At 39.0% G+C, this 15,684-nt stretch overlaps 1 protein-coding gene across 4 annotated transcripts; it reads right to left on the bottom strand.

The window, feature by feature from the left end:
• Positions 1 to 861: 861 nt before the first annotated feature.
• nr1h4 (nuclear receptor subfamily 1, group H, member 4) lies at positions 862 to 14,119 on the bottom strand. Of its 4 annotated transcripts, none has more exons than XM_054619912.1 (10): positions 13,941 to 14,119; positions 11,962 to 12,135; positions 8,382 to 8,759; positions 6,176 to 6,316; positions 4,899 to 5,065; positions 4,653 to 4,751; positions 4,256 to 4,355; positions 3,981 to 4,127; positions 1,675 to 1,788; positions 862 to 1,560 (listed from the first exon to the last, which is right to left on the bottom strand). In XM_054619912.1, the coding sequence occupies exons 2-10, from the start codon at positions 12,056 to 12,058 to the stop codon at positions 1,322 to 1,324; spliced, it is 1,482 nt and encodes a 493-aa protein (XP_054475887.1). In that variant the 5' UTR covers positions 12,059 to 12,135; positions 13,941 to 14,119; the 3' UTR covers positions 862 to 1,321. The 4 variants fall into 4 exon arrangements, with proteins under 4 accessions (XP_054475887.1, XP_054475888.1, XP_054475886.1 ...); XM_054619913.1 differs by having other exon boundaries at positions 13,951 to 14,119; XM_054619911.1 differs by lacking the exon at positions 13,941 to 14,119 and adding an exon at positions 12,907 to 13,376.
• Between the last annotated feature and the right edge of the window lie 1,565 nt (positions 14,120 to 15,684).

Genomic DNA, 15,684 nt, shown 5'->3' with positions numbered 1-15,684 from the left:
GCCAAGGAATATTATGTAAATGATGTATAGTTAATCAAAATCTACTTACTGTAAACTTGAGATTTAGAGACACCTCCTGGTCATGTTAGTGGCCATAGTCATGTTCTGAAACGTTTATATTGTCGCTATATATCTGTATCTCTTATGATGTTTTATGTGCATTTCAGGAAAATTAATAAATCCAAATGCTTTAATGAATTCAAAAGGTCTTGTTTCTTATAGTCCAATGCTAATAGTACATGCTGTTGATTATAGCTTCACTGTCATTTAAATTTATGTTGTCTGCGCTGACATGCAAAGTTAGTTAATGTAACTGATGACATCTTCATGAGTCTAATACAGTTCTCAAAACCTGGATCCTCAATAGTGCTATATCCCTCCAGGTGGTGGTGTTGCTGCAGCAACCACTAAACCTTCTGCGAAAGCATCATTGCTACTACAACTATCACAATTAATAACATCTACAGCAATAATAGCAGTTAAGCATAAACTACAGATGGAAAGAAAGAAGAAATGGCTAAAATATGCAAACACATGGTTATGGTCCTGTTATTTAGGCCCATTTGTTCTGCTACCTCACTCAAATAAAAACAATTGTTATCAAAAAGGGTATAAATAAGGCATTAGAAACCATTTTCTGCAGGTCATAGTGAAAGATAAAATTTCGTCAGGGAAACCATTAGAAGTTCTTATTCTAATATTTAGTTTCTTTGTTTTCTGAGTAATTTGAACATTTTTGAATTAGTTAATTGTGATAAAGTTTCAGGAAAATATAATTTTCATATGTAACACGTTATGTCTGTATGTTTACTCCTGAATGGTATAATAACAGACATAAAAAGAATCTGAAGAATCTTCCAACGTAAACCTTATTTATTGAGGCAGAAGGTCTATTTGTGTGTATTTACAGCAAGTACATGTACTAGAACTATGAGTTTTAAAATTCAAACACAAACCAAGCCAATATAAACTCAATATAATCTAAACAAACTTTACATTTCTTATGAACAAGATGTTTTACATGATGTACACAGCAAAAAGAAGTTCCCTCTTTGCACTGAATACCCTCTCATAACATCTAAACAGTGAGACAATGATGAGGTGGTTGAATCACACAGTCAATAGACACGAAGATGTTGGGACTGTGAATCATAAAATAAATGCATGAGCAGAATAAACACAAGCCATACTCGAAACCATTCAGGGAATCATTACAAATGCCATCAACAGGTGGTGCAGGGATTTAATTCCTTTGTCTTGAGAGTTGAAATGTTCATGTTTTCATCCCTATGTTACTGCTTTATCCGCCTCTGCTGGTGAGTCACTGCACGTCCCAGATCTCACAGAGCAGCGGCGTAAATTTATGGTCATTCATTCTCCAGGACGAGAGCATCTCTGCGTGGTAGTGACTGAGTGTTCTCAGCTCCGTCAGACGGCCCAGGAGACGAGCAAAGTACTGCGGCTCCTGTCGGTGCTGCAGGACACACAGCTTCCTCAGAACATCCAACATGGTCTCCTGAAGCCCCTCGACAGCCTGATGATCCTTCACATAAGGCCGATCTAGATAGGATGAGAGATTAGCAATTTAGAACAAATAAAATTGTAGAAAGAAAACCTACATTGTGTGATAACAAAATACTTCTGGATCATTGAAAGCATTTGATGCTGGCTCACCTGGCGTCAGGATTGTTATGGCAGTGAGGATAGCCTGTTCCTCCTGCACCATGTGGAGTTCACCAATGCTTTTGTAAAAGTTGAACATGGGTGTCATGAATTCATCTGGTATACCTGCAGAAAGAAATGTATATCATCTTCAACAACATGTATGGTGAATGGGCACAAAATACTACGATAAGGCAGAGTCAAACACAGACTTTGGATCAGTGATAACAAAATTAGCTTTTTTCACATTAAGAATTCCTTAGTGTGGATCAGAGATGAGTGGTTACAACACAAACAACAGAAAAAAAGAAGGAGCAAAGTTGTTAAATTCAAGGGCAACTTTTGTTGTTATTCACCATGAACTTTCTTTATAACTTGTGATCTGTATCTGTAGGCAGATGATGTTAGTCTGTATATTGCTCACGTGATGAGCTAATCTGATGAATGATTTGTAATGTTTGGTCAAGAGTAAAGTAGGGCAGAGATCAGTCATTGTATTTTTATCTGGTAAAATATATGTATCGAAAAATTACAGAAGGAAGAGCACAAGAAAGAGTAGAAGGAGCTTGTCTAACATAACAGTCTGCACATTGAGCCAGGACATTCAACCAACAGTCCTCTCTAATCTGCTGTATTCTTCGCCTATAACATGATCACAAGGAAAATGAACTCAAGCTTGAATAAAAGAGGAGCAGCAAGTCTAGTTCTCCAAGTAAAGTAAGTATTCTGTTATGATTCTTGCAGACAGGAAACATTTCTGATACACCAATCATTCAAACAAAACTGGAGAAGAAGAGAGGAGGAGGAAAGATGTAAGAGGAAGAGGATGAAGAACAGAGTGTTTATGAATGTACTGTACAATTTATTCATGAAGCTGAATGGTGTCCGAATTTATACGGCTAAGGTAAAAAAAAGAAAATGGAGTGAATTTTAGAGGGATAAAACTGTAAAATTAGATTATTCCAAAAGAATACTACAACTGAAATACTTCACTGCATTGTCTATTAACTCAGCTTTGATCATATATTTCCAGGTCATACATTTTCACAAATTAAAATACAGTGGTTGCAATGCTGTAGAAGGGGGATCTGCCTCATTAATCTTGGAGGGGGACAAATATTGGGGATACTGGGTGCATCTCCTGTTAGAATGGGACCCCCATGTACCCAAGTCAAGTCTGTACTGCAGCAGCCAGGGTACGAATCCCGGCCCCTGGCAATTTGCAGCATGTCGTCCCCTCTCTTTCTCCCTTTTCTAGTCTATGTCATGTAAATATCATAAGTGCTAAATGGCAAAAAAATATAGACCTATATCATATATAAAATATAAACTACTTTGCCTTTTTTCTTCATGTAGTGATTCAAAAATGAATACAAATGCTTATTACAAACTGCTTTGTAGATCATTTAAAATGTTTGCATCCAGTTAGCTCTTGCACATTGGCAACAGTTCCTACTTCTGATGCTCTTTTTTCTAGCAGAGTGTGTCTGTCTGTTCGGACACATCATCAAGCATTCAGAAATGCCAGTGGGGCTCAGAGGGAGAGAAGGGGACAATGGCTCTCTTGATGTTTTGATAAGGAACAATGGTCTCTTCAGACAGCTTTGCTCCCTTATTCTCCCAGACTGGCCTTTAGTGTGAATGTCTCTTATCCCCACCATTCACACCAGAGCTGCACTGAGGGACCCAGTGACTCACACACACACACACACACACACACACACACACACACACACACACACACACACACTGCTGCCATCACTGTCTGTCTAACTGTCCAACCTGGTTGACATAATGACACCTCGCATACATTTAAATGACTTCCTAAACCCACCAAGCTGGTAAAGTATTTGATATGGGAGTTATGTGTAAACAGAGGCTGCAAAAACAGACTTATATGTGTGTGTTTTAATAAATGTAACCCAGTGATACTGAAGAGCTGTGTTCCCTCCCTGTCACAGTGAAACTGTACCCAGTGAGGGTGTGTGTGCATCTGTAACCTACACCCAGCCAGAGATCAACAGGTCAGCACACATCTCAAAGCTGCATCAGGCAGATCAATTATTGAAGGTTGATCTGACTAGTCCTGGCTGCTTGGCTGCAGGTGGAACTAAAAATGTCATGATGCCTACTTGTCCAGCCTGCTGGTAGAGCATAGCACCAAATGAAAACGCAAGTGTAGAAGGCCTCTCTTTATAAACCACAAGGACTTCCATGGTTGCACCATTTGAATTCTGACGGAGCTGTTGGATCCAAAAGTACAGTATGTTGTATCAGAGAGTGCCTTATATTTTCAGGGACCACGTCAGTTGACTCACCACTCTTTCGTATCCTCTCCTCCAAAACGTCTGAGTGTCCGTTAGGCATCTTTCTGCTGAAAACCTGAGCTGAGCGTAGAAACATGGCCTCTACAGCCGAGCCCTTTAGCAGAGCGATCTGATCCTCACGATCCAGAGAGAGAAAGCCTACCAGAGGAAACAAAACACTCATTACATCCAGCAAAGAATCGTGCTATCAGCGTGGTATGTTATCATCCAAAGTATATACTATACAAGTCTATATCCTATAAGACCTGCAAACTACGTAACAATACCTGGAATATTTTTTGTAAATTCCACCAAAACTTGAACTTGACTTGTTGCCATTTCTGTCAATAGGAGGAAGTTTTCCTCTGCACTGTACTGTTCTTGCAGCTAGAGGGACAAAACAAGAGTAAACATCGATGAAAAATATCAGATCAACAGAGAGAAGACACACCAAGCTAGCTAAACTCCACCTGCAGTAAACTACTATGTTTGAAAGGTACAGCAGCATTAGAGGTAGCATGGCATGTGAACTTCACTATCAAATGGTCCGATCGTGGCGTCTTTCTGTACTGGCTTTGTGTATTTGAGCTGCACTCTCTGATGCTAACTTCAGGAACTCATCTATTGGATCTTTAAATGTCAATGGTTAAAGTAATTAAAGGAAAGGAAAGTTTGAGGATATACCAGTTTTTTTGCCACGTCTTGAGGAATTTGATGTCTGTTGTAAGCATCTACGATGGCTTTCATGAGAGCCCGCTGCTCTTTGGTGATTTCGACTTTTTCCTGAAGAGAAAACATACATAATTAACTGGTGAGTGTTATTTTATTTTTTCACAGTTTATGTGACAGGCTCGCAGAATCTTGAAAAAAAAATGAAGGGGGAAATACTGCACATTTCCACGACACGACAGAGGTTGTGATTGTGATTACCTTTGACAGTTTGGAGGTAGAGGAGACCTGTTTGTTTTCTGTGTTGTCTGCCCCTTCTGTCTCGTCTCCGGTCGACTGCCCCGGGGAAGCCTTGGTGTTCTTCCGCAGCCTTTTAGACTTACACTGGATCTCTGTCAGCAGGCCTGCCAGCGGTGATGAAGGCTTCACTATGAGTGTTAAATACCTCACAGATATTCAACAGCATTGGTAAATTTGAATTTTCATCTATCATGAGGCCATAGTGGTATTAGTGCCAATACTGCATAATGAAGCGAGAATCTTAACTTTCATTTTAACATCATCTATTATATCAAGTGTAACGAAATCCATACATGTCAGTGATTTATAAGTCACAGCTACATTGAAATCATTGCATGTTTCTATTCCTTTTATTGATGTATTATCTTTTTCCATTCAATTCCACTGTTCTAACTTCTGTTTTATGATCTAATGTGTTTATTTGATGCTAGTGCCTGGTTTTTTTTACTTTTTCTGTTTCAACTTAGGTTTCTATTTGACTTTGTAATTTCATTAAAAAAATAATTTCTCTCTTAAAACAAGACTTGAGGGCAAATTAAGGAGTACAAAATCCAGTTTCTCCAGTAAATTAATATCTCTTTTCTGGCTATGACCAAAGCAAGTCTAATTTGTCAAGCGCTTATTGCTCCAACAGGTAGAGCCAAGAATGCCTACCACCCTGCAATATTCATCACAACTTGCCTGCACTATTAATGAGCAGCCATCCACTGGCTGTTTTCGACCGACAGCTCTTAATAGACCCAATAACTAATCATCAAGACTCTGAAAGTACATGTTCACATATATAAGCTATGTCTTTACATTAAGGTATGCTCAGCTTGTGTAAACACAGAAGACTAAATTCCCAAATAGAAAGGTGTTTTCCAAAAGCAAGTTGCTTTTAATGACAGTAGCCACTTTGTAGGTGTCAATTTCTCTAAATTGATCTTAAGGTGTCTGTTTAACTGTTTCTATTCCTGTAACAGTAACAAAGGTTGGACTTTTCTATTGTGTGATATGTTACACCCAATCCTCCAGTTAAATTCAACAGGCCATTTCAGAATGGAGAATGAGGGCTCACCACGGAAAGCTTTGACAGCCTGTCTTGACTCGACTAAAAAGAGAGTACACATACAATTGATTGTTGATGGTAAGTAGAAATTTGTCTACAATTCTTAAATTTCCCATCCTATTAATTGTTTCTGCATCCTGTCAGCATTAACCCTAACCAGAATCTCTTAACAACCAGTGATACTCACACTCAGCCAGCATGCCCATCTCCTTGCACTTTCTTAGCCGACACTCCTGGCATTTCCTGCGCATGTACATGTCCATTTCACAGTTACCGCCACTCTTGCATTTGTACACAGCGTTCTTGGTTATGCTTCTTCTGAAGAAACCTGTTTGATAAAACAAGTAATTATCGTGAGCCAGGTACAGAAGATGCTGATACAAAGCCAAGACATTTTGTACATTATAGACTACTTACAGAACTTTATCTTTGGCCATACAAAAGTACATTCACCTTAGTATTAGTTTTGAGTTAATTCCCAATGTACTTAATTCTTTCCATAGTATACTACATTACACCTCTGCCCCACTGAATTTCAGGTTATACTTTTTATTCAAGTTTCTAACTACATGTAATGCCAGCTGTAGATGCTAGTTATTTGCATTTATCTTATAGACATGATGCATCCAAATTATCTCCATCTCAACCAACAGCAACAGTAAATGGCTTCTTACTCAAAAAAATTATCAGGAATAATAATAAAATAATGCTAAATATATATTGTAATACAACTCTTTGAAAGAGCCCATTCTACATATCGATTGCTTGTGATTTTGATACTTATAGGAGCACTGTGTAGGATTTACACATTTATCTACATAATGAGCAAGTCCTCTCCATTGAGTCAGCCAAGTTGCATCTCCATGTTTCTACAGTAGCCCAGAACGGACATTCAACTGGACATACAATTGCTCTAGAACTTGTTTGGATTAATCATCTCTAAAATGCTCTGTAAAGCTGGGGGATATGAAAATATATATGAAATTACTGACTAAACTGTAGCTGCTTTCAGAACATTTAGTAGATAACTTACTGTACTGTTTTGAATTCAGGACTTTCAGGATTTTTTTTCATTGTGGTATATCTATTTTTACATAATACGTAAAGACATTGATCTCCTTCCATCATTGCTCTGTATGTATTTTATGTAGATTTCTTATTTAACCAGGAAGGACAACTGGAAATGTGATATAAATGAAATTCATAGGTTACACGCTGTTCTAATAATGTCACAGAGAGAATCCTGTGAACCCGACTGGCAATGTCCCAGACAGGCAAACACTAACACACACACACACACACACACACACACACACACACACACACACACACACACACACACACACACACACACACACACACAGAATAACTTTGGAACAGTTATTAGACATTCTGACAGAACATTTAGCAGAGTGACATGCACTAGCGTAACTGAGCTCTCAGGTTGCTCCTGCATTGTACAACAGAAAGCTGAGAGGGAACCCAATCTGGCAGCAGTACCGGGTAGACCTGAGCCTATTCTCAGACAAATGGCAGGACAGGCCAGCTGCTGCGCTCCTGGCATTGTCCAACCTCAAAGTGTGGAATTACACTCATATCCATTCACCCGGTAGTTTGGCTCGAATCACAGCAAATTCATGGGGAAAAAAGGGGAGGAGCAGCTGAAGGCCACGACTCCAATGTCACCAAGTTGATTGTTTTTACATGAAGAAGGGTTGTATACATACTGTAATATTTCCTCATATATTCTTTGCCCATATCAAATCGGCCTTGATCTTTTCTTCAGCTAAGGCAAAGGACCTGACCTTGAAGTACTGACTGATTGCATGGATTTATAGCCCTTCCCTGGCATGTAATCAAATATGTAATAAACAACCTTATGCACAGTGTACAGCAGCAGTAGTAATAGTTGTAAAGTTTGGTTAAACAGCCCTTTATCTAATTTTATCAAAAGCTCACAAACAGTAAGTGAGATGCAGCACTAAAGCGTATTAGTGACAACCTGTCTGTTACGCCTTATAAGCACAAACCACATCACCAAGGCTCTATTAGTTACAAATGTTCATGTATCAATGACTCTTCACCAGCTACTGTTTGGTCTGTAGATATGAACATCCTTGTAATGGGAGGTCATGGCACCTAAAGGCAACAGCAAAATACAATAACATAATTTTTGCTATATGTGACAAATATCATTCTACACAACCATAACGTTCCTATGTGCCTGGACATGTACTTTAAACAGTTCAAACCCAGATACTCTGACTTTGCATTTTGCAAGCAAATGCAGGGAAATCTGCATAAACAGAGAGGATTTCTAAAATCACTGTTTGTTTGTCACTAACTGGTTTAAATGCAGTGAACTTGTGTCACTACAGCGCAGCTTCCCTCACCTTTACATCCCTCACAGGTGAGAGCGTTATAGTGGTATCCAGAGGCCTTGTCTCCACACACCACACACAGTTCCTCCCCTTTGACCCTTCCAGCCTGCGACATGTGCCGGGTCCTCTTGCACACGGCAGGCACCACAGCGGACACCTCCTCCATCTCAGCATCATAGCCGACCTCCAGGGGTCCCTTCCTCAGTTCATATATCCCCGTGTGTGAGTACCATTCGTCTCCATGGTACTGAGGGTAGTAGTTCTGACTGGAGTAGTATGGTGTGGAAGACATGGTTGGCTCCATGGACGAATACTGCATGCTGGGATAGCCAGTGAAGGGTAAGATATCGGGATCCTGCAGGAGAGGACTGCCTTGATCTGCCAGGATATCTAAGAGAGAAGTAGGAGAGGGATTATAAGACTGCTTAAAAACAGCATGTACAGAATCTTTAACTCAAGGTCCATTTACTTGTATTTTTCTTAGATTTTATCTGCTTGTGGACTTTCAAATGAAAGGTGATAGCTCAGTTGTTATCTCCCATTCCAGCTGAGAAAACTCTGACAAAGATCATGACATGTGGTTGAAAACTTAGACTTAGGATAAAACTACACACTTAAAAGTCAAGAATGCACTTACACACTAAGTGAAGTTAGTATGACTTAACATAAAATTCCTTGGACAAAGCTAAAATGTCGGTAAGCAGTCAAATACCAAAGGAAGTTGATTTGGAATAATGTAAAGTCAGTTTACTTTTAGATCCCAAAATAAAGACAATTTGTTTCAATGTAACAACCTGTAAACACAACATCATAGTGACATATATTCACCTTAAGAGTGTTATGTCAGACCACCTGAAGAATGTAAGCCAAATATTCTTTTAGCTGTTTTTTGGTGTTCACCGACTCCTGAGGGAAATATCTGGTGCTAACTGCTAAATACTCCACTAGCACCAGCTAATTGCTAGCTTTGTTTACAGTTTATTGCAAGGCAGGTATTTTATAGCGGGTTATCGTGACTTTTTTGCTGAAAACAGTTTGCCTTCTGCATCTGGGACAAACGCAACATTTTTGAACCAGACAATCAAAACAATGAGCTGAAAGATGCTAAATTGCTTTGTAGAACTGTGGGGTGCAGAGCCTGGTGATAATTGTCTGAGGGATCACTACCGGAGACCCCTTTCACATTACAGGTAATGACTCGACCCATTGCTAGTATGAAATATTGATTAGAGCTTTAATAATTTGGACCGGTTCCTTGAATAACAATGTTGAAGCTCATGTATCAGACGCAGTCAAATAGCTACAAAGGAAATCCTTTTTGATTAATGTCAAATCGAGTTACTTTTATTTTTACACCCAGAAATCATTTATTTGTCTCAGGGGCTTTACAGTATGCAATATGATTCCCTCTATAATAAAACCCTATATCATAAACTCCACAAGACAGTTTTATTTCAGGTGCCTACCTGCAGAAGCTTGTTAGAATAGGCACTGGCTCAGCGGTAGTCTGTAACCCTCACAACACATATTATAAACCCATAAATGATTAACAACCCGCTTGCACAGAGCACACGGTGTCTTTTTAGAACGACATCTCACCTCCACTCAAAACCAGTTGTCACTTTTTAAACATGTACAAGGATAGTAAGCAGAATTACAGTGCTGTATCATGACTAATGATTCCGAGAACAAGTGTTGCATAATATTCCCTTTGAAAACAGGAGATGGTTTATGATTTCAAAGACGTTGTATACTCTACAAGTTAATCCCTCAAACTAAATCTGTCGTTAACGCAAACTGACACACCAACATTAATGCAACAGCTGTAAAGTATATGTTACGCTGACCTCTTGAAGACTTGGTCTGGACCATGGCCATCTCCGTGAGACCAAACACACAAACTATTCAGAGACTTTACTCTCTGACCTCAACAGTCCAGCTGTGTTTTGTAGATCGGTCCTTTCTTTCCCTCTAACTAAAGAATCATCTTCCATTTATTTATTTTGTTGGGAATCCTTCCTTTAAAGATGTGAGAACAGCAGCTCAAGTACTGAACTCCTTAGCGCTTGCTTGAGAAATCCAAAGGGGAGCAAAGGTTGCCACGGCTACTCATTAACCACACAGTTACATTTCTTTACATCTACAAGTAGCTGGATAATGTGGAGTCATTTCCAGATCTGGACAATTGTACCAACTGATTACTACTGTATGGTGAGATGGATGTGAGCTGGTTGATACAACTATAAGACATGTGCATCCATACATTTTGAAGGTGTTGGATAATTGTTTTCTGCATGCATGTTTGTATTTTTCTCTAAAATCTAAGATATTGTTGGTTACAGTTGATTTGCTCTGTTGGTTTTGAAATGTGATTGAATTTAACATTTTTCATTCAGATTTTTGAATGCGATGACTTTGAAATAAATGGATTCATATTTAACACAATTTATTATATAAAATGTTTTTTTCATACAGGACATACAATGAGTTTTGATCTCCTTTTTTCAGTTGAGTTTTCATTTGTACTACAATCACTTGAATGACAGAAGATGGACACTCCAATTCTTTTGCTTTCTATTTTACTTCTTTGCTTGCTTACTAACTCTCAAGAGCAGCACGTGGTGTTATAATGGTACAACTCACTTTGACAGGTTTGAGGTGTGTCTTGTACAGTCGGCCTATCATAGCAGGTAGTTGATTGGTTGATGTGATAGTAAATTTACAGATCAGCCTTACAACACACTATTTGTAATCCTATCTAAAACACTCTAAGATGTTTTTTATTGTGGTAGTTTCTACTTTCTTTCCCTTTTGTGATAAGTAAAGGCCTTGTTTGATCATTCCTAGTAATTAACTGTTTGGGTAAATTGTCCTTTAGGGTATATTATGACTGTAATTAGCGAGTTCACATTTCAATTGGAAGTATCTTTTGTGCCTGGACTGTTTTTTTTCAGTCATGATAACATTAAGCAATACAATGAATGTCAGGTTTAGGCAACAAAACCAAATGGTCAGGTTTAGGATAAACCTCATGGCTGGGCTTCAAATAAGTGTGTAAACTTAGATTACAGCAACAAAATGAACATTAGGTTTAGGAAACGAGGAAAACATCATGGTTGGGCTTAAAAAAGTATGTCAATTTAGACTTAGGCAACAAAACCGGTAAGTTAGGTTGAGGAAAATACCACAAATGCCTAACTTCATATCAACACTTTGGGACTCTTTGGGTTCACTTTGGGTGGAAAGTCCCATGTTATATTGTTTGACTCATTCACTTCCCCACCAGGCCACCACAAGTAGTCTTTCTCACACACACAGTCACATTTTATTCGTGGAAGCATTTTACAAAAAAGGAAAGTCAGTTAGGATCCACGAAAAAGGATCCTAATTGACTTTCCATTGGCATTGTTTTTGTTCTGGTTGGCATGCAATGTGTTCAAATTACATTACTGATTATTCTCATGTTTCTATGAGACCGGACATCAGCATGTTGATGTCACTGTGCGCATGTTAGCATACTGAAGCATTTAGCTCAAAACACCACTGTAGACTCCAGTCTTTCTGTGAGCCGGCTCCTGCCAAGTTGACTTACCAAACAAGTGGGAGCTTTCTGAGATGGAGAATTCATCGCTGGGTGGGATATGTAGCGGTCCCACCACATTGATGTCGGGGCCCACCCACTCATTCATTCAGGAGGGTCGTCGGGCACCAACTAAGAAAACGCAGAGTGGACTGGATAGTGGTCGTAGTAAGCCTCTGTTTATTCCTGTAACAAGCATAACAATGGTGTCATTTGTGATCCAGGGAGAAGATCTCCTGATCATAAATATAGATTGGCAGAATCCTCTGAAAACCTGCACCACCATGTAATTAAACATCAGCCTGGGGGTCTGTACATCAACACTCGTGACAGGTGTTCTCTCCCACACAGGGGTGAGATGTTTGGTAGAACTCTACCCGCATGGAGGTGGGGGATGAAGGTCAGGCTACAACAAGGCCGCCTGTAGATCATGTCATGGAAAGAGTCTTTTCTTTCTATCTATTGTCAAAGCAGTTATTATATTTCCTCTCACATCACATATTCAAGTAAACGTTCGTTAGGGCTCATTTGACAGGATGTGTTACAGGACTCATGTTGTCTTTCTTAATGTTACTTCACTAAACATAATGTATGCAAGCATTCAGTCTTAGTAAGTGGCTCATTAAATAAAATGGTAGAATAGCCCGAGGGTTTCTCGTGGATAACGGACATCTTTTTTTTATTTTTTACTCTGGTATCAAGACCACAGGTGGTCACATGCGAAACATTACTTTCATAGACTTCATCTGCCACAATTTTTTTTTTTAATTAACTCAGTGTAATTTCCCCTGGGATCCAAGAACAACCCACAGAGATTCAGAACCCCCCAGTCCACTTTTACAACCCACACAACAGCCAAACATATCTCACACATAGTGGCATACCATGCACGCATAAGAAGTCCCCTGCTCACCAGTGAACATGAAATATGTTCACACTCAATCTCACAGCTCTTACCTTATCCCGGTCAGTTGATATTGAATTTCTGCCCGCTAACTTTCTTCTTTTCCAGCCTTTTTTCTGAAATCCACACTGTGAGCTACAGCTCAATCAATATTTGCTAATGAACATTTAGCTGCTTGGGTCTGGTCAGTGAGAGCATGTGTGACCAGTTGAGGTCAGGGAGAAATGGATGGTGGTTATTAATTAAACTGTCCATTCCTGGCCATGTCATCCCCCCGCCAAACAGATACACACACACACCAAAAAAAGTCCATCTTTATCTCACCAAGACAAGAGGCTGTCTCATGAATTCTCCAGAAGACCAGAAATCCCCCTAACACACACACACACACCACACACACAAACATCACACATGGAACATACATCCAGTCGTTAACAAAAAACTGGTGTTTGTGCAGGCGAACCAACTACAAGCGCCGCTATCAGTCCAAAAGTTTGTATTGTTTATCTTTGAATACAAACAGAGCATCATGGTCTTCTTTTCACTGCAACAGTTAGACATAGTAAATCATCTGTCACAGTCAATATAAATCATACACACTGTATATACTGTATATAGACTTCTTTACTTCTACATGCTTTACATAATCATTCAGTCCCTGTATATCCATTCAGTATTTATTTATTTGCACTAATTTATAGTTTATATCTTACAGAACACTTGACTTTTAGACATTTTATTTCTTATTTTATTGTTGGTCATTGGTGATATTTTATATATTCATTACCTTTATCCGTCCAGCTTTGATGTCCTTGTTCCTAGCTGTTATTTAATCTAATTTAAGTATATTGGAAAAGATACATAACAACTCAGTCAAATAAAATATTGTATGTGCACGCATACTTGGCCAATAAAGCTGATTCTTAATGTTATTATAATATTTTAGGAGCACAGAAAGAAATCGTGGTTTTCATAGAAAATCACTGAAAGCAGAATGTAGCAATCATTGCCATCCGACCTTGAAACGATCAAAGTAATTTTATCATGTCAGTCTACAGCAAATTTGTTTATATTGGCACTTTCATACCTCAGCGTACCTGCCCTCTTGTTTTGTCGTCTCTAAGATGGACACGCACACTGGAAATCAAATTCTTCTTGTCTTTATAATCCTTAATTTGTCCCAAAAAACCCATTTGTTTAATCATTGATGGGTTGTTGCTTCATCCAAAGAGGCCCTTCTGAGTCAACAGACAGTCTCTCTGAAATAAACAGAACCTTTGCCATTGGCTGCCGGCTGTTTGTGGACAATCTGGTCTGTGTTTAAGAGCATGTGGGGAATGAGCTGTCAGCGATGGCCTCGAGAAAAAAGGACTGACACAACATCACTGAACATAATAACAAGTAACGTGTAAAGCAGTCAAAGCTCTCACAAGTATTGATTGGTTAATTTAAACCTATTCTAAATACCTCTCTTCATGTGGTTTAATGAGGATGTAAACAAATATTGGACTCTTTACTTTGGTGTTTTGTTACTCATACATTGTGAGTGACGTAGGCTTCACATAAAATAACAGAAATACCACACCCTTGAAAGTGACATTATTGTCGTCATGTGCAACTTGACATTTTTCATCAACAAATGCCAAAAAATCATAAATGTAAGTGTTAAACGGTGTGTATATATGTGTATATTACACAATATAAGGACTCCCTCTTACTGTCATCCTTTAAAACAGCAATAGTTTTGCAGAGGCGAGTTTGACACTGAAGAGGAATATCCTGTCCAGTAATTATCTTCCGTGGTGAAAATGAAGCAGGCGGATAAAGACAGATAAGGCAGAGGATGTTTACCACAGCGTGATGGGAAACAGAGCAGCCTTTGGAATATTTAAAAATGTCTAAATTGAGCTCTCTAACATAAACAGATACCATTAAGGATTGTCTATTCCATCAAGTAGTTACAGAAGGTAACAATAATCTACAGGGCACATTGTGTCTTTATGAAGACTCTATGTTTACGATTTAAAAATAAAGGTGGCAACAAAGCAGGAATATAAAGGGAGAGGACAAAAAAGTGTTCTGCTCTTTCCTCTCATCTTTTAAAACAGTTTTGTTCTTTATTTAAGTCTTGCTAGCTGCAAAGCTGGATGGCAGTGTTGGTCGGTCAGTCAGGCCACCTCTTTCATCCAGACTGAATATCTCCACAACTATTGGATGGACTGCCATGACGTTAATGGTTCCCAGAGGATGAGGCCTTCTGACTTTGGTGAGAAGCACGTTGGCATTTCTGTATTTGAGTGAAAGCTCTTCATAAATACTTGACCGACTGATATGAAGTTCGTCTCAGGATGAATTGCAACAATTTTCGTGATCCTCATTTTTCATAGTAGCAAAATCACTTCAAAATATATATTCATCTGATTTATCAAATAACAGCAAAACTGCATTGTAACAAAATTCCCATCAGCTTCAGCTTTTTGGTGCTAATTAGTAAATGCTAGCATGCTAACACTATAAATTAGGACAATGAACTTGGCAAACACTATACTCGTCACACTCGTGTGACGATACTTGTGTTCCATTATACACTTAGTGCAAATGGGTGATTAATTATCTCTGCCAGGCGAAAACCTGGGGAGAGATTATGCTTTCGGTCATTTGTGTGCGTGTGGGTCCGTGACTGTGTGGGTCTGTGAGTGCGGGACTGAGTGAGTGTGCCCCTCTGTGTCTGTCCACGGCTGATCTCGCATTCTGCTGCTACAAACTGCACAATATATTTGGTGGCCAGTTATGGCTGCATGCTCAAATACCTTTTGGTTGCATTCACTCAC

This window comes from Anoplopoma fimbria, chromosome 19 (genome assembly GCF_027596085.1).
Source record: "Anoplopoma fimbria isolate UVic2021 breed Golden Eagle Sablefish chromosome 19, Afim_UVic_2022, whole genome shotgun sequence".
Taxonomy (NCBI): domain Eukaryota; kingdom Metazoa; phylum Chordata; class Actinopteri; order Perciformes; family Anoplopomatidae; genus Anoplopoma; species Anoplopoma fimbria.
This window is presented reverse-complemented; position numbering and strand designations above follow the sequence as displayed.

Coding starts and splice junctions, on each gene's coding strand:
- nr1h4 (XM_054619912.1), bottom strand. CDS start 12,058: ATGAATGAGTGGGTGGGCCCCGACATCAATGTGGTGGGACCGCTACAT. Junction 6,317..8,381: donor CACCTGTGAGGGATGTAAAG/GTGAGGGAAGCT, acceptor TTTATCAAACAG/GTTTCTTCAGAAGAAGCATA. Junction 5,066..6,175: donor GATGGGCATGCTGGCTGAGT/GTGAGTATCACT, acceptor TAACACTCATAG/TGAAGCCTTCATCACCGCTG.